Genomic DNA, 15263 nt, shown 5'->3' on the forward strand with positions numbered 1-15263 from the left:
GCGGATCGCGAGGTCAGGAGATCGAGACCATCCTGGCGAACACGGTGAAACCCCGTCTCTACTAAAAATACAAAAAAATTAGCCGGGCGTGGTGGCGGCGCCTGTAGTCCCAGCTACTCGGGAGGCTGAGGCAGGAGAATGGCGCGAACCCGGGAGGCGGAGCTTGCAGTGAGTTGAGATCCGGCCACTGCACTCCAGCCTGGGCGGCAGAGCGAGACTCCGTCTCAAAAAAAGAAAAAAAAATTAAGTAAATAAAGTAATTGAGAACGGAAGCTTTGCAGTCCAGGAGAACTTACTGAGACTCAGTTTTCTCATCTGGAAACGGGGCGACGGATAACAAGGACCGTGCAGAATCCCCCCACGCGGGCGCCCCCGGCTCAGAGCCCGGCCCTGGGAGGCTGGAGCCGAGGGAAGCGCCAGGAGCGGGGTCTGCAGCCCCGGCGCCTCCCGCGACCCCCACTTGCCGCGGGATTCAGGCGGGTGGCGACCCCCGAGTCCCTCCCCTGGGGCGCCTCCCGACGCGTCCCGGCCCCGGTCTTAGCTCGTAAATCTCCTTCACACAGAGACCCATAAATCAGGGGCCGGCGGAGGGACCCCCCAGCTCCCTGCCCCCGCCCCACTCCTGGAGAGGCGGGGGGCGCAGGAAGCCCCTGGGATGGGGGCCGTGGCTTGTTAATTACAGGTCGTGGGGCCTGATTTATGGGGGGCGGGCCGCGTGCTGCGCGGGGGCTGGGCATGTCTGGGGAAGCCCAGACGGGTTCCAGGAGGCCTGAGGGGCTCCTAAGTTCTTAGGGCCTTGTTGAAAGGACAGTCTGGAGAGTCATCCACCATAACATGTTCCTACGTAAATAAAATATAAACGTAGTAATACGCATGGCTAACGCAATGGAGAGAGTGTGTGCCCAGCTGTGCTAAACACTGTATCAACTCACCAAATAGTTACTGAATGCCTATTGGGTGCCAGGAATCTTGCGTGTATATATATTATCTGCTGAATGTCACCAGGCAGCTCTGAAAGTCGTTATGGTTCCCATTTTGCAGATGGAGAAATCAAAAGAGAAGTGATTGATTTGTCCAAGTTCCCTTGACTAGTGAGTAGTGGGTTCAGGAATCGTACAGGACTCTGTCCTCCAAGCTTAACCTGCTTGGACTACGTTATTTTACCACCTGCTTCGCTGGCTTCCTGCTCCACCCATGAGCTGCCTGACATTGAGCAAGTGTCTTAGCCTCTCTGAGCCTCAGTTCTCCTCAGGAATAAAAGAGCATTCTGCCCTACCTAACACACAAGGAGTTAGGAGGATCCAATTTAAAGGAAATTTATGAAAGTGCTTTAAAAATTCTCTCAAGTTCTACATGAGGCTGGGCATGGTGGCTCACGCCTGTAATCCCAGCACTTTGGGAGGCTGAGGCGGGTGGATCATAAGGTCAGGAGTTTGAGACCAGCCTGGGTAACATGATGAAATCCCATCTCTACTAAAAATACAAAAATTAGGTGAGACAGGTGGTTCACACCTGTAATCCCAGCTACTTGGGAGGCTGAGGCAGGAGAATCGCTCGAACCCGGGAGGTGGAGGTTGCAGTGAGCCGAGATCACACCATTTCACTCCAGCCTGGGAAAAAAAAGAAAATTCTATATGAAAGAGTATTAGGCCGGGCGCAGTGGCTCACGCCTGTAATCCCAGCACTTTGGGAGGCCGAGGCGGGTGGATCACGAGGTCAGAAGTTTGACACCAGCCTGACCAACATGGTGAAACTCTGTCCCTACTAAAAATATAAAAATGAGCCAGGCATGATGGCGTGTGCCTGTAGTCCCAGCTATTCAGGAGGCTGAGGCAGGAGAATCGCTTGAACCCGGGAAGCGGAGGTTGCAGTGAGTGGAGATTGCACCACTCTCCAGCCTGAGTGACAGAGCGAGACACCGTCTCAAAAAAAAAAAAGAGTATTAGTTTAAGGTGACTTTAGGTACTGTAATGGATAAATCCCCAAATCTCAGTGGCTTAAACATGAAGATTTATTTCCTGCTCATGGAGTCTCATGTGGTGTCTCTGGTCAGGCAGTATTCCTGGGCAGCTCTCCTCCTGCCACGATGAGGGCCCAGACTTCTTCCTCTTGTCTTCAGTTTGTGGCCCCCATGGCTGGCCTAGGGGACCTGAAGCCTGCAGGACGGGACATGGAGGCTGCACAGGTATTGGAGGGAAGTTCGTATGGGTGGGCCTGCAAGTGGCACGCATCAGTCCTGCTCACAGTCACCGGAGAACTCAGTCAACTGCAGGAAAGCCTGGGAATGGAAGAACTGCTGCATTCATTACATCTTGCCGAGTAACAGACGACCTCAAAACCGACTGCTTTAAAACAACCATAAACATGTGTTAGTTCAGTTTCTGTGGGTCAGGGTTTTAGGAGCGACCTTCCTGGGTGGTTCCCTCCTCTTCTTGTTCATGACGGAGGATGCATGTGAGTCCTAGAGCTCCTGCAGCCCTTTTGCCACTATGAGGTAAGCCACCTTGAGAAAGAAAATATGAGTTAGGCACGGTGACTCACACCTGTAATCCCAGCACTGTGGGAGGCCAAGGCGGGTGGATCACGAGGTCAGGAGTTCAAGACCAGCCTGGCCAACATGGTAAAATCTAAAAATACAAAACTTAGCCGGGTATGGTGGCACGTGCCTGTAATCCCAGGAACTTGGGAGGCTGAGGCAGGAGAATTGCTTGAACCTGGGAGGCGGAGATTGCAGTGAGCTGAAATCCTGGCCACTGCACTCCAGCCTGGGCAACAACAGAGCAAGACTCCGTCTCAGAGAAAAAAAAAAAAAAGCGAGAAAGAAAATACGGAGAAGAGATATGAAATAATCACAGAAGAAGAGTTATAGACCAGGCGAAAGGATAATCAAATTCCTGTGGAAGTGTAAAGAGCCAAGAACACCCAAGAGAATTCTGAAAGTGAAAAACAAGCCGGGCGCGATGGTTCATGCCTGTAATCTCAGCACTTTGGGAGGCCGAAGCAGGCAGACCACAAGGTCAGGAGATCGAGACCATCCTGGCTAACACAGTGAAACCCCATCTCTACTAAAAATGCAAAAAATTAGCTGGGGGTGGTGGTGGGCGCCTGTAGTCCCAGCTACTTGGGAGGCTGAGGCAGGAGAATGGTGTGAACCAGGGAGGAGGAGCTTGCAAAGAGCCGAGATCGCGCCACTGCACTCCATCCTGGGCGACAGAACGAGACTCCGTCTCAAAAAAAAAAAAAAGAAAAAGAAAACCGAGACTGCAAGATTGCCTAGCCAGATAGGCATTACCCAGAAATGGTTGGAGGTGGCATGGCGGATATGTGGCATTACAAATCACTGGAGGCAGGGTGAACAGGTCACCAAAAGGAGTTGGAAAGATTGGTAACTGGGTTCCAAGGATGACAATAATAATTAAAGCAATAATAATACTGGCAATAGGAATGTAGTAATGGATGCCATTTATTGACACCTACAAAGTGTTAGAAATATACTTTTTTTTTTTTTTTTTTTGAGGCAGGGTGTCACTGTGACCCAGGCTAGAGTGCAGTAGCTCAATCATGGCTCACTGAAGCCTCCACTTCTCGGGCTCTAGCTGGGACCACAGGCACGTGCCACCATGCCCAGCTAGTTTATTTATTTATTTTTTTTTAGAGACAGGATCTTGCTGTGTTGTCCAGGCTGGTCTGGAACTCCTGGCCTCAAGCAATCCTCCTGCCTTGGCCTCCCAAAGTGCTGGGATGACAGGTAGGAGCCACCATGTCTGACCAGAAGTCTACTTTTCGCTTCTCCACAAGGGAGGTGTCATCTTTTTTCCTTTTTTTTTTTTTGAACACAGTCTCGCTCTGTCACCCAGGCGGTGCGATCTCAGCTCACTGCAAGCTCCGCCTCCTAGGTTCAAGCAGGTAATACCTGTCTGCCTCAGCCTCCCAAGTAGCTGGGATTACAGGTGCACACCACCAGGCCCGGCTAATGTTTTGTATTTTTAGTAGAGATGGGGTTTCACCTTGTTGGTCAGGCTGGTCTCAAACTCCTGACCTCATTATCTGCCCTCCTAAGCCTCCCAAAGTGCTGGGATTACAGGCACGAGCCACTGTGCCCGGCCTATAATTCCTCTCAAACAGATGAGAAAGCCGAACCTCAGGAGGGTAGCGAAGATCTCTTGAGCCTACACATGGCTCTCAGCCTCTTGGGCACCAGGTAGGAACCGTTTTTCCTCCCAGTAACAGAGCCCTTTCCTGAGAGCTCCCGGCCTTCAGCAGCCCTGGGCCTGGGAGGCGGAGCTTGCTGTCCACACCAAGCCAGCACCCACCTACCTACCCCCCTACACCCGCTCCCAACTCCCCCAACCCCCCTCCACCCCTGCCCTGGCCCGGACCTGGAATTCCTTCTCCAGACTGACTCTGGGGCAGACCTAAGGCTGATTAGACCCCAGCTAAAAGCACAGAGGCCTCTTTGTCATTTCTTTAATGAGAAGCCAATCGCCAGGTCATTAGTGGGTGGAGGTGATGAGCAGTTTGGTACTGGGGTGGGAGGGAGGAGAATGCTCTTGCTTCTCTGGATGATTTACAGATGCGGTGGACATGCTGGCTGGGGAAAGGAGCAGAGGGTAGAAGAGGAGAAAGTTGATATTCACAGAGTTCCTTCTGGGAGCCAGGCCCTGCACCGAGAGCATAAAAACATGGTATTTCATTTAATCCTACAGCAAACTTGATGAAGCAGTACCACTGCATACCCCATTTTACAGACAAGGAAACGGAGGCTCAAAGACGTGAAGCATCTTGGCCAAGGCTACACAGCTAGTAAATGATGAGCTTATTCCAGAACCTACACAACAGTCTGCTGTTCAGTGTTACAGGCAGGGCTGGGGTAACTGCAGGTGAAGAGCCAAGCAATATTCCAGCATTAGAGCAAGAAAGAACAAGCTGTCGGCAGGTGCTGGATTGGGGGACGCTGCTCTGTGGGCTGAGAGTGGCAGCAGCAGAGAGGACCAAATGTGTGCATGAGCTTGTTAGAAAGCAACCCTGGGGTATTGAGTATGTTCTCCAGAAAAAGGATAATAATAACAATAACTAATTATTAACTTTTTTTTTTTGAGATGGAGTCTCACTCTGTCAACCAGGCTGGAATGCAGTGGCATAATCTCAGCTCACTGCAACCTCTGCCTCCCCGGTTCAAGCGATTCTCCTGCCTCCTGACAGCCATCCTGGTCAACCTCTCTGACTCCCAAGTCAATCCCAGCTTCAAGAGGTGCAGCAGGTAACTTAACCTCTCTGACCCTCACTTTCTTCATCTGTGAAATGGATTGGTAACTGCCTCATAAGAGAGCTGTGAGCATTAAATGACACCATGCACAGAAAGCCCTTAGGACGGTACCTGGCACATTGTGGGCACTTAATAATTAGTTATTATCTGCCAGGCATGGTGGCTCCTGCCTGTAATCCTGGCACTTTGGGAGGCTGAGGTGGGTGGATCACGAGGTCAGGAGATCGAGACCATCCTGGCTAACACGGTGAAACCCCGTCTCTACTAAAAATACAAAAAATTACCCGGGTGTGGTGGCGGGCGCCTGTAGTCCCAGCTACTTGGGAGGCTGAGGCAGGAGAATGGCTTGAACCCGAGAGGCGGAGCTTGCAGTGAGCCGAGATTGTGCCTGGGTGACAGAGGGAGACTCCATCTCAAAAAAAAAAAAAAAATTATTATTATTGGCCAGGTGCGGTGGCTCACGCCTATAATCCCAGCACTGTGGGAGGCCAAGGTGGGTGGATCACCTGAGGTCAGGAGTTCGAAACAGGCCTGACCAATATGGTGAAACCCCGTCTCTACTAAAAATACAAAAAATTAGCCGGGCGTGGTGGTGGGCGCCTGTAATCCCAGCTACTCGGGAGGCTGAGGCAGGAGAATCGCTTGCCTGGGGACGCAGAGTTTGCAGTGAGCCGAGATAGCGTCACTGCACTGCAGCCTGGGCAATAGAGTGAGACTCTGTCTCAAAAAAAAAAAAAAGCAAAAAAGTCTGGGAAATTAAGGTTGGGAAACTCATAAGAATTACAGGAGGCCGGGCACGGTGGCTCAAGCCTGTAATCCCAGCACTTTGGGAGGCCGAGACGGGCGGATCACGAGGTCAGGAGATCGAGACCATCCTGGCTAACACGGTGAAACCCCTTCTCTACTAAAAAAATACAAAAAAACTAGCCGGGCGAGGTGGCGGGCGCCTGTAGTCCCAGCTACTGAGGAGGCTGAGGCAGGAGAATGGTGTAAACCCGAGAGGCGGAGCTTGCAGTGAGCTGAGATCCGGCCACTGCACTCCAGCCTGGGCGACAGAGCGAGACTCCGTCTCAAAAAAAAAAAAAAAAAGAATTACAGGAACCTGGGCAGCTAGACCCACGGCCAAGCCAGGAACCTCCTCTAGATGCCAGTGTGGGACGTGGAGGGCCACCGGCCCTGGCACTGGCGCCGTGATTTCTCCACTGTTACCTGTTTGTTTCTTTGGGACATCACTCCAGATTCAAGTCAGGCAGTCAAGTGCCTGGACTGGTGTCTGTCCCAGTTACCAGAAATCTCTGCCACGCAGAGCCCCACCACGGAGGCTCCCTTCTCCTCAGACAGGTAGGCTGTTCAAATGCGGCATAGGAAACAGTGATAACAAAAACGTCCACCACGGTGCACGCCTGCAGTCACAGCTACTCGGGAGGCTGAGGCAGGAGAATCACTTAAACCCAGGAGGCGGAGGTTGCAGTGAGCTGAGATTGCGCCACCACACTCCAGCCTAGGCGGCAGAGTGAGACACCGTCTCAAAAAACAAAAATCACTGGTCGTGGGTGTCCTGGGTCCAAGGTGACCATATGCCCTGGCTTTCTTGTCCCCATGTCCATAGTTGGAACTTTGTAGAGAGCGTCTGAACTAAGGCTTCTGCTCTTAAAGTAGGATATGGAGATGACACCCCTTTTTGTCATCTGCGTTATCCCATTGGCACCCCCACATGTCAATTCTATTTTCCAAACAGGTGTTGACTCCATGCCCTTCTCTCACCGTCGCCTGCATAGCTCAGGCCCCCCCCTTCCTCCAGGATCTTTGCTTCCTAAGTAGAATTTGTCTTAACATTCATTCTCCACACTGCTCAAAGAGCTCTAGCGGAAATTCAAATACAACTGTCATTCCTCAGTTTAATAACCTTTTGCGGTACCCAGCTGCCTACAGGATGAAAAGCTTTTGGCAGGACGCCTGGTGATCTCCAACCTTGTCTCCCATCACGCCCTGGCCTCATATTTGGTGGTTTGGCAAAGTCACTTTCCTGTATTTTCCGCATCATCCTGTGACGGTTTACACTTCCAGGGCCTGGCACCTGCTGTTCCCTGTACCTCCTGTCTGCTTGGCAAACTGCTATTCATCCTTTGAAATCCAGTTCAGGGCCGGCGCGGTGGCTCACGCCTGGAATCCCAGCACTGTGGGTGGCCGAGGCGGGCGGATCACTTAAGGCCAGGAGGAGCTGGAGACCATCCTGGCCAACATGGTGAAACCCCGTCTCTAGTAAAAATACAAAAAATAGCTGGGCATGATGGTGGGTGCCTGTAATCCCAGCTACTCGGGAGGCTGAGGCAGGAGAATCGCTTGAACCTGGGAGGTGGAGGCTGCAGTGAGCCGAGATCGCGCCACTGCACTCCAGCCTGGGCCACAGAGCGAGACTCCGTCTCAAAAAAAAAAAGAAAAACAGAAACGTTGTTGAATGAATGCATGAAGGGGCAGAGGCTGAAATTGCGCCCCTACGTCTCCCACACTGGGCCGCGTGTGGGTCGCCCGGGAGAGGAGGAGGCTCAGGGCTTCCTGGGACCCGCTCTCTGGAGGAGGAGGGTTCCAGGCCCCCGTGGGCGGCTCCCGGACTTTCTCTCCCGGGCGTTCTGTCCTCCCTCGGGGAGCGGCGCCGGAACTTCCGGAGGAAGAGCCGGAACTTTTGAACCCCAGGCCCCGCCCGGCGCTAATAGGCACCTTCGCGGCCGCCGGCGGAGCCGCCCGACGCTAAATCACGCCGCCCCGCCCGCCCGCCGCCTCCTCCCGCCCTGGCCGAGAACTCGCGCTCCCGGGCACGGGCAGGTGCCGCGGAAATGCCGGGGCCGCCGCTCGCTTTGAAGTCGGCCGCGCCCCGCAGCGCCCGGGAGTCCCGGGTTCCAGGAGGGGGCGCTTCTCCCGGGTCCTCGGGGTTTTCACGTGGGGCCGTTTCCTGACCTGCGCGGGGAAGGGCGGGAGCGGCCGGGAAACGCCACCGGGAAACGCGCGCTGCGTGGGCATTTTCTTTGCTTTTACTTACCTTGTTTTTTGTTTGTTTTTGAGACGGAATCTCCCTCTGTCGCCCAGGCTGGAGTGCAGTGGTGCTATCTTGGCTCACTGCAACCTCCGGTTCCCGGGTTCAAGCCATTCTCCTGCCTCAGCCTCCCGAGTAGCTGGGACTACAGGCGCCGCCACCACGCCCGTCTAATTTTTGTATTTTCTTAGAGACGGGGCTTCACCATGTTGGCCAGGATGGTCTTGAACTCCCGACCTCAAGTGATCCGCCTACCTCGGCCTCCCAAAGTACTGGAATTACAGGCGTGAGCCACTGCGCCCGGCCTCTAGCTGCTTTATAATTCCACATATATTGCAGATTTGGGGGAAATAGAACCCGGGAAATGTAGATGTCCTTAGGATGGTTTCATCCTACTGGGCAAGGCAGACAATCACAGAAGTAAATACATACACTGTGCTTCCTAATGCCTTGTTATTTTCTTCTATGGAGACATTCAGTTTGAAATAATGGGGTTACTGGCAACGCTCTCTTGGCGAGATGGATGTGAACCACACACCCATTCCAATGCCACAGGCCTTGGCATTTTGGAGGCATTTGGGTTGTGACTGGGAATGAGTGGCCCTCAGGTACTCCAAATAACTCAGCTGTGGATGCCGGAAATCCCACTGGGGGTCTTTCTCTGGGAATAAACATCTTTTTTCTGAGACCCTCTTTCAAATGCAAATCCCTGGGGGAAGAGGAGAGAGGCTGCTCATTGAGTTCATAACCTGGCAGAGCTGTGTCACGAGATAGGGCTGCCCGAGGGCTCTGGACCCCAAAGATGCCCCTGATGGGGACCCAGGGCTGCAAAGGGATCTTCCCCTTCACCCTCTGCTGCCGACTCAGCCCAGCTCTGTCTGCAGAAGGGGAGTCAAAGGGCAGTGGAGGGAGAGTCAGGCCTAACCAAAACCCGAACCCCAATTGCCGCCAGCCGCACTCCATAGCTGAAAAAGCCGGAAGCTCTGGGCCAGCCTTACCTGCAGGGCCCTGCCCCTCCCATTTGAGCCCTGCTGGCACACTCGTGCTTTTCCCAATGACATCTCTGTGGTTGCCCACAGGACTTGACAAGACCTTTCAAGGTTTGTTGTTGTTGTTATGAGATGGAGTCTCGCTCTGTGGCCCAGGCTGGAGTGCAGTGGTGGGATCTCTGCTCACTGCAACCTCCGGCTTCCGGGTTCAAGCCAGCCTCCTGCCTCAGCCTCCCGAGTAGCTAGGATTACAGGCACCCGCCACCACGCCCGGCTAATTTTTGTGTTTTTAGTACAGACGGGGTTTTATATACCCTGTTGGCCAGGCTGGTCTCGAACTACTGAACTCAAGTGATCCACCTGCCTCGGCCTCCCAAAGTGCTGGGATGACAGGCGTGAGCCGGCACCCAGCCCTCTGCCACTCTTTATTTCTATCAGCTTTCCTGCTAGAAGCCAAACTTAGCACTGTATCTGGGAGTGGGGAGGAAGAATGTGGAACCCAGACACCCCACAGCAGCCCCGGAGCGAGGCAGGGCAAGGTCCCCCGTGCAGCGTGGCCGGGCTGCCGTCTGGTCCCCGCTTACAAGAACCTGCAAGCTTCCCTCCTCGCTTTCCTTCTTCCCCTCGGTTCCTCCCTCGCCGACCTACCTGGAGGCCGGTAATAATGCAGGAGGAGGGAGATGGATGGATGGGAGGGCGGGGCGCCGCGTGGTGCCATAAAGCCCAGCTGGAGGGGGCCTGTCTCGGGAGTGTCCAGCCCCAGGAGCCGGGGACCGTCCGCGTAGCGAGCCGGGGCCGGGGCAGGGGGCAGACGGCAAAGGGCAGAGGGCCGGGACTGGGGCAGAGGGTGAGGGCCCGGGGAGGCAATGCTGCGGGGCGAGCCAGGACTAGGCCTCAAGGCGCGGAAGGGGGCCGAAGGCTCTGCGGAGGACTTGGGGGGCCCCTGCCCCGAGCCCGGGGGTGATTTGGGGGTGCTGGGGGCGAACGGCGCTTCCCCTGGCCAGGGCGAGGCAGAAGAGCCGGCTGGGAGGAGGCGCGCGCGGCCAGTGCGGTCCAAGGCGCGGCGCATGGCGGCCAACGTGCGGGAGCGCAAGCGCATCCTGGACTACAATGAGGCCTTCAACGCGCTGCGCCGGGCGCTGCGGCACGACCTGGGCGGCAAGAGGCTCTCCAAGATCGCCACGCTGCGCAGAGCCATCCACCGCATCGCCGCGCTCTCCCTGGTCCTGCGCGCCAGTCCCGCGCCCCGCGAGCCCTGCGGACACCTGGAGTGCCACGGCCCAGCTGCGCGCGGGGACACCGGAGACACAGGCGCCAGCCCCCGGACGCCTGCAGGGCCCAGCCTCGCACGCCCAGACGCCGCCCACCCCTCGGTGCCGTCTGCGCCCCGCTGTGCCTCGTGCCCCCCGCACGCGCCCCCGGGACGGCCCAGCGCGGTGGCCGAGGGGCCGGGCCTAACCCAGGCCTCCTGGGGAAGCTGGCGCCGCTGTCCGGGGCCTTCCTCTGCTGGGCTGCCTCCCTGGCCGCGGGGCTACCTGCGAGCCGCTCCCAGGATGGGCCACCCGCGCTCCTGACCAGCCTCGAGGCACCAGCGGGGCTGGAGGGAGGCCGTGCTGGCAGCTGGACTACAAAAGCCGGGACTGCAAAGGCGTCCTGTACAAGAGCAGAACTGGACGGGCTGAGACCTGGCGTGAAAGAGACACGGCCTCCCTAGAGACAAGGAGCTCTGGGGCCTGAGGCTGCCCCCCACATCCCAGCCTGGGCCAGAGAGAAGGAGCTCCAGGGCCTGGGGCTGCGCCCCCGCATCCCAACCTGGGGAGGCATTTCCCAGAAAGGCTCAGGATCCTGAGCTCATCTTGGACTCGAACTCGTCTTGGAGCCACCTTCGCAGCCCTGCGCCTCCGAGCCCTGTGTGCTCTCGCTGCTTTTAGGAGAGTGAGGGCTTTGGGGCAGCAGGTGTGGGAGCGTGGGAGTGCGGGTGGGGCCTGCTGTGGTTTCGTGGGCACATGAGTGCGGAGTCCCCTTCCCCTGCCTGCGCTGCTGCCCAAGCCTGGTCCGGGAGAGGCAGCAGCAGCAGCCAAATAAAAAGGAAAAACTCATTTCTGTCCGATACCACGACTCCAGTGGGCCCAGTGGCCCAGGGTGGCAGGAACGCCTGAGGGCCCCGGGCTCGCCTTGGAACGCTGGGCGGGGCCTAAGGCCCACAGGTCGGCGCCTGGGGGAACTCGTTCATAGCAAGACCCCAGGTGTGGCTGAGCACTGTGGGGGCCCAAGGGGAGGAAAAAGACATCCAGAGACCCCCTCCCTGCGTCCCCTGGGGTGGGAGAGGGCATGATCAGGAGAGGGGTCAAGGGGGCCTGGGAGGGTAGGGATGCGGTCAGCCCCGTCTCTGGACCTGCCTGGAGTGAGCCACAGCGAAGGGAGAGTCTGGCCGGGTCTCAGGGAAGGAGGCCAAGGGCAGGGCTGAGGATTGGAGGCCTGTGAGTCCTGCGTGCATGTACCTCGAGCGACAGGCAGGAAGAACTCCCAGGGAACTGTGGCCCAGGGCGCCCATGATGAGGGGCCGACTTGGAACCCAGGAAGGATTCTGGGGAGGGGGTTGAGTGAGGGCAAAGGGGCCTCAGGTCAAGCCGGCTGAGCGAGTGAGAGGCACAGCCAGCTGCCCCGGGAGTTTTGTCCAGAGAGCTGACCTGCGTCTGAGACGAGCTGGTGTCTGGCCCGGATCAGGCTAAGGGTCTAATGCGGCAGGGGCTGCCTGCTAGGCCAGAGCCCAGAGGTGCTGGGGGAGAGCTGGGCTCTTGCCAACAGGAGAGGGAAGGGTTCTCCACAGCAGAGTGGGGATCCCACAGAAGCTAGAGAAACGCCATTAGGCATAAACCCAGGGAGAGTTTCCCAGAGCACGTGGGGTGAGGCCCACCACTACAATTAAAAATGCCTGTGCTGTCTGCAAACCCCAGCCCTGGCTGGCGCGCTCGGCATCCTGTCCCCAGCCACAGCCCTTAGGGTTCCCAATTGCACAGGAAGGCATGCCACAGACCACGGGAAGGCTTTGACTCTACTCAGCGGGGACGTGGGGTCTAGCCAGGAGCAGCAACACGTGAGATGCTGGCCCCAGCCCTGCCCGCCGAGCCCCACAGTGCCACGGGCTGCCAGTGGGAAGGAAAGAGCCAGGCCTGCCCCAGTCCAGCCCCTGCTCAGCCGCCTCTCTCAGCCTCTAGTTCCTCCCCTCTGACATGAATAATGATTCCAGGGTGGCTGTGAGGATTGTAAGTGGTTCGTAAAGGACCGTTTCTGGCACACAGAAGGTGTTCAAGGTGTTCACAAGCTGTAACTGTTTGTGTACTATTAGGATCTTATGAGAAACCAGCTTGGACAAGGCTGTAGCCGTGTTTCAGCCTCAGGTATTTATCATCTGGAAACATGATACAAGGACCAGCAAGTCCTGCTTTCCTAAATTCCAGGACTGAAAGAAATAAGGGGGCCGGGCACGGTGGTTCACCCCTGTAATCCCAGCACTTTGGGAGGCCGAGACGGGTGGATCACCTGAGGTCAGGAGTTTGAAACCAGCCTGGCCAATGTGGTGAAACCCCATCTCTACTAAAAATACAAAAATTAGCTGGGTGTAGTAGCGCACACGCCTGTAATCCCAGCTACTCAGGAGGATGAGGCATGAGAATTGCTTGAGCCCGGGAGGCAGAGGTTGCAGTGAGCCAAGATTGTGCCACTGCACTCTAGCCTGGCCAACAGAGTGAGACTCTCTCAAAAAAAAAAAAAAAGAAAGAAAGAAAGAAAAGAAAAGAAAGAAGTAAGGGTTCTACTCCCCCACCCTGTCACGCTCTCAGCCTGGAAATAGCAAGGACACTCCTGCAGGCAGAATCCTGGCGCAGCAGCCCCATGAGTTCCGTGGGAGGGATGTCACAGTTCTGGACTTCCGTCTCCTCACTGACCAGCTGAGTGATCTTGGGCCAATCACCTGGCGGCTTTGAGCCTCGGTGTTCCTATCTGTAAACGGGCTAGAATAAGTACTTACATCATAGGCTGTTTTGGAGACTAAATGGGACGATGAATTTAACGCACTAGCATAGTGCTTGGCCTATATAAACACTCACTGAGTGGAGGCTGTTCAGACATACTCAGTTCACAAGGTTGTTACAAGGAGAGAATGCATGGGAAGCTGTTTTATAAACTGTAAAGTCCAGGACACACTGGCTGCTATCATGGTTTTTCCAGGGCTGTGTGTTTGGGTGCACACGTTGTGTGTTTGCGTGCTGATATGTATTTGCCTAGGATTCTGAGTTTGTGATATGTACATATTTTGTGTGTGTTTATATAGATGTGTGGCTGCTTGGATATTTGCGTGGGTATCCATATACGTTATCAACCTGAGAGGTGCTTCCTCATCTCTCTGATGCCACAGGGGATCCTGGGCCTGAGTAGCCTTAGTTATGTACTGTTTAGGTTTTCTGGAACCCTTGCTTGATTTTTCTGTCTGCTTCCCAAGATCATATCCATTCTCCAAGATGACTGATATGTGGTGAAGAAAAGATTTTGTAATTATTAAAAAATGGTGGTTATGGCCGAGCACAGTGGCTCAAGCCTGTAATTCCAGCACTTTGGGAGGCCGAAGCGGGCGGACCACGAGGTCAGGAGATCGAGACCATCCTGGCTGACACAGTGAAACCCCGTATCTACTAAAAATACAAAAAATTAGCCATGCATGGTGGCGGATGCCTGTAGTTTCAGCTACTTGGGAGGCTGAGGCAGGAAAATGACGTGAACTTGGGAGGCAGAGCTTGCAGTGAGCCGAGATCGCACCACTGCACTCTAGCCTGGGCGACAGAGTGAGACTCTGTCTCAAAAAATAAATAAATAAATAAAAATAATTGTGGTTATCCATTGAGATCACAGGATTTGCCCAAATATTGTTTAAAAGGCACAATGATAGGCATGAAATGCACAGAAAAAGGAAAATGCCAGAAAGGAAAGAGACAGGTGTAAGACAGAGCCACTAAGTCATGGCTCACTGTAGCCTTGACCTCCTGGGCTCAGGTGATCCTCCCACCTCAGTCTTCCTAGCAGCTGAGAATACAGGCGTGTGCCACCATGCCAGCTAATTTTTGTATTTTTTGTGAAGATGGGGTTTTGCCATGTTGCCCAGGCTGGTCTCAAACACGTGGGCTCAAGTGATCCTCCTGCCTTTGTCTCCCAAAGTGCTGGCATTACAAGTGTGAGGGGCCTGGCCTTAATTTTCTTTCTTTGTTTTTGAAATGGAGTCTCTCTGTCGCCCAGGCTGGAGTGCAGTGGTGTGATCTTGGCTCACTGCAAGCTCTGCCTCCTGGGTTCACGCCTTTCTCCTGCCTCAGCCTCCTAAGTAGCTGGGACTACAGGCGCCCACCACCACGCCCGGCTAATTTTTTTTTCTTTTTTTTTTTTTTGTATTTTTAGTAGAGATGGGGTTTCACCGTGTTAGCCAGGATGGTCTTGATCTCCTGACCTCGTGATCCACCCGCCTTGGCCTCCCAAAGTGCTGGGATTACAGGCGTGAGCCACCGCGCCTGACCAGATTTTCATTAGATTCTTCATCATTGTTTTTTAAAAAGGTGAAAAATTAGGCCCGGCCAACATGGTGAAACCGGCTGCAGCTGGCCCAGCTGTTGCAGGAAATTGGACCAGGATTCCCAGATCTTTATGTTAAAAGTCTGAAACTCCAATTTTTTATAAAGACAGGGGTCTTGTTCCATTGCTGAGGCTGGAGTACAGTCACGGCTCACTGCAACCTCAGACTTCTGGACTCAAGTGATCCTCCCAAACAGTGGGGAATACAAGTGCCTGGCTTGAAACCCCAATTTTAAATATGAAATAAAGTGTTTAAAAATCATGTGTTGAGGCCAGGCGCGGTGGCTCAAGCCTGTCATCTCAGCACTTTGGGAGGCCAAGGTGGGCAGATCCCCTGAGTTCAGACGTTTGAGACCAGCCT

At 54.9% G+C, this 15263-nt stretch overlaps 1 protein-coding gene and 1 long non-coding RNA gene across 2 annotated transcripts; one reads left to right on the plus strand and one right to left on the minus strand.

Annotated features, from left to right (window-relative positions):
• Positions 1 to 4455: 4455 nt before the first annotated feature.
• LOC114673031 (uncharacterized) lies at positions 4456 to 7907 on the minus strand. Its single transcript, XR_013405889.1, has 3 exons — positions 6476 to 7907; positions 5551 to 5678; positions 4456 to 4661 (listed from the first exon to the last, which is right to left on the minus strand). It is a non-coding gene; the product is annotated as an uncharacterized LOC114673031 (long non-coding RNA).
• A 2245-nt stretch (positions 7908 to 10152) lies between these two features.
• On the plus strand, positions 10153 to 10860 carry BHLHA9 (basic helix-loop-helix family member a9). Its single transcript, NM_001194728.2, is given in 1 exon segment — positions 10153 to 10860. A coding segment is annotated over 1 exon segment (708 nt).
• The last annotated feature ends 4403 nt before the right edge of the window (positions 10861 to 15263 follow it).

This window comes from Macaca mulatta, chromosome 16 (genome assembly GCF_049350105.2).
Source record: "Macaca mulatta isolate MMU2019108-1 chromosome 16, T2T-MMU8v2.0, whole genome shotgun sequence".
Lineage (NCBI taxonomy): Eukaryota > Metazoa > Chordata > Mammalia > Primates > Cercopithecidae > Macaca > Macaca mulatta.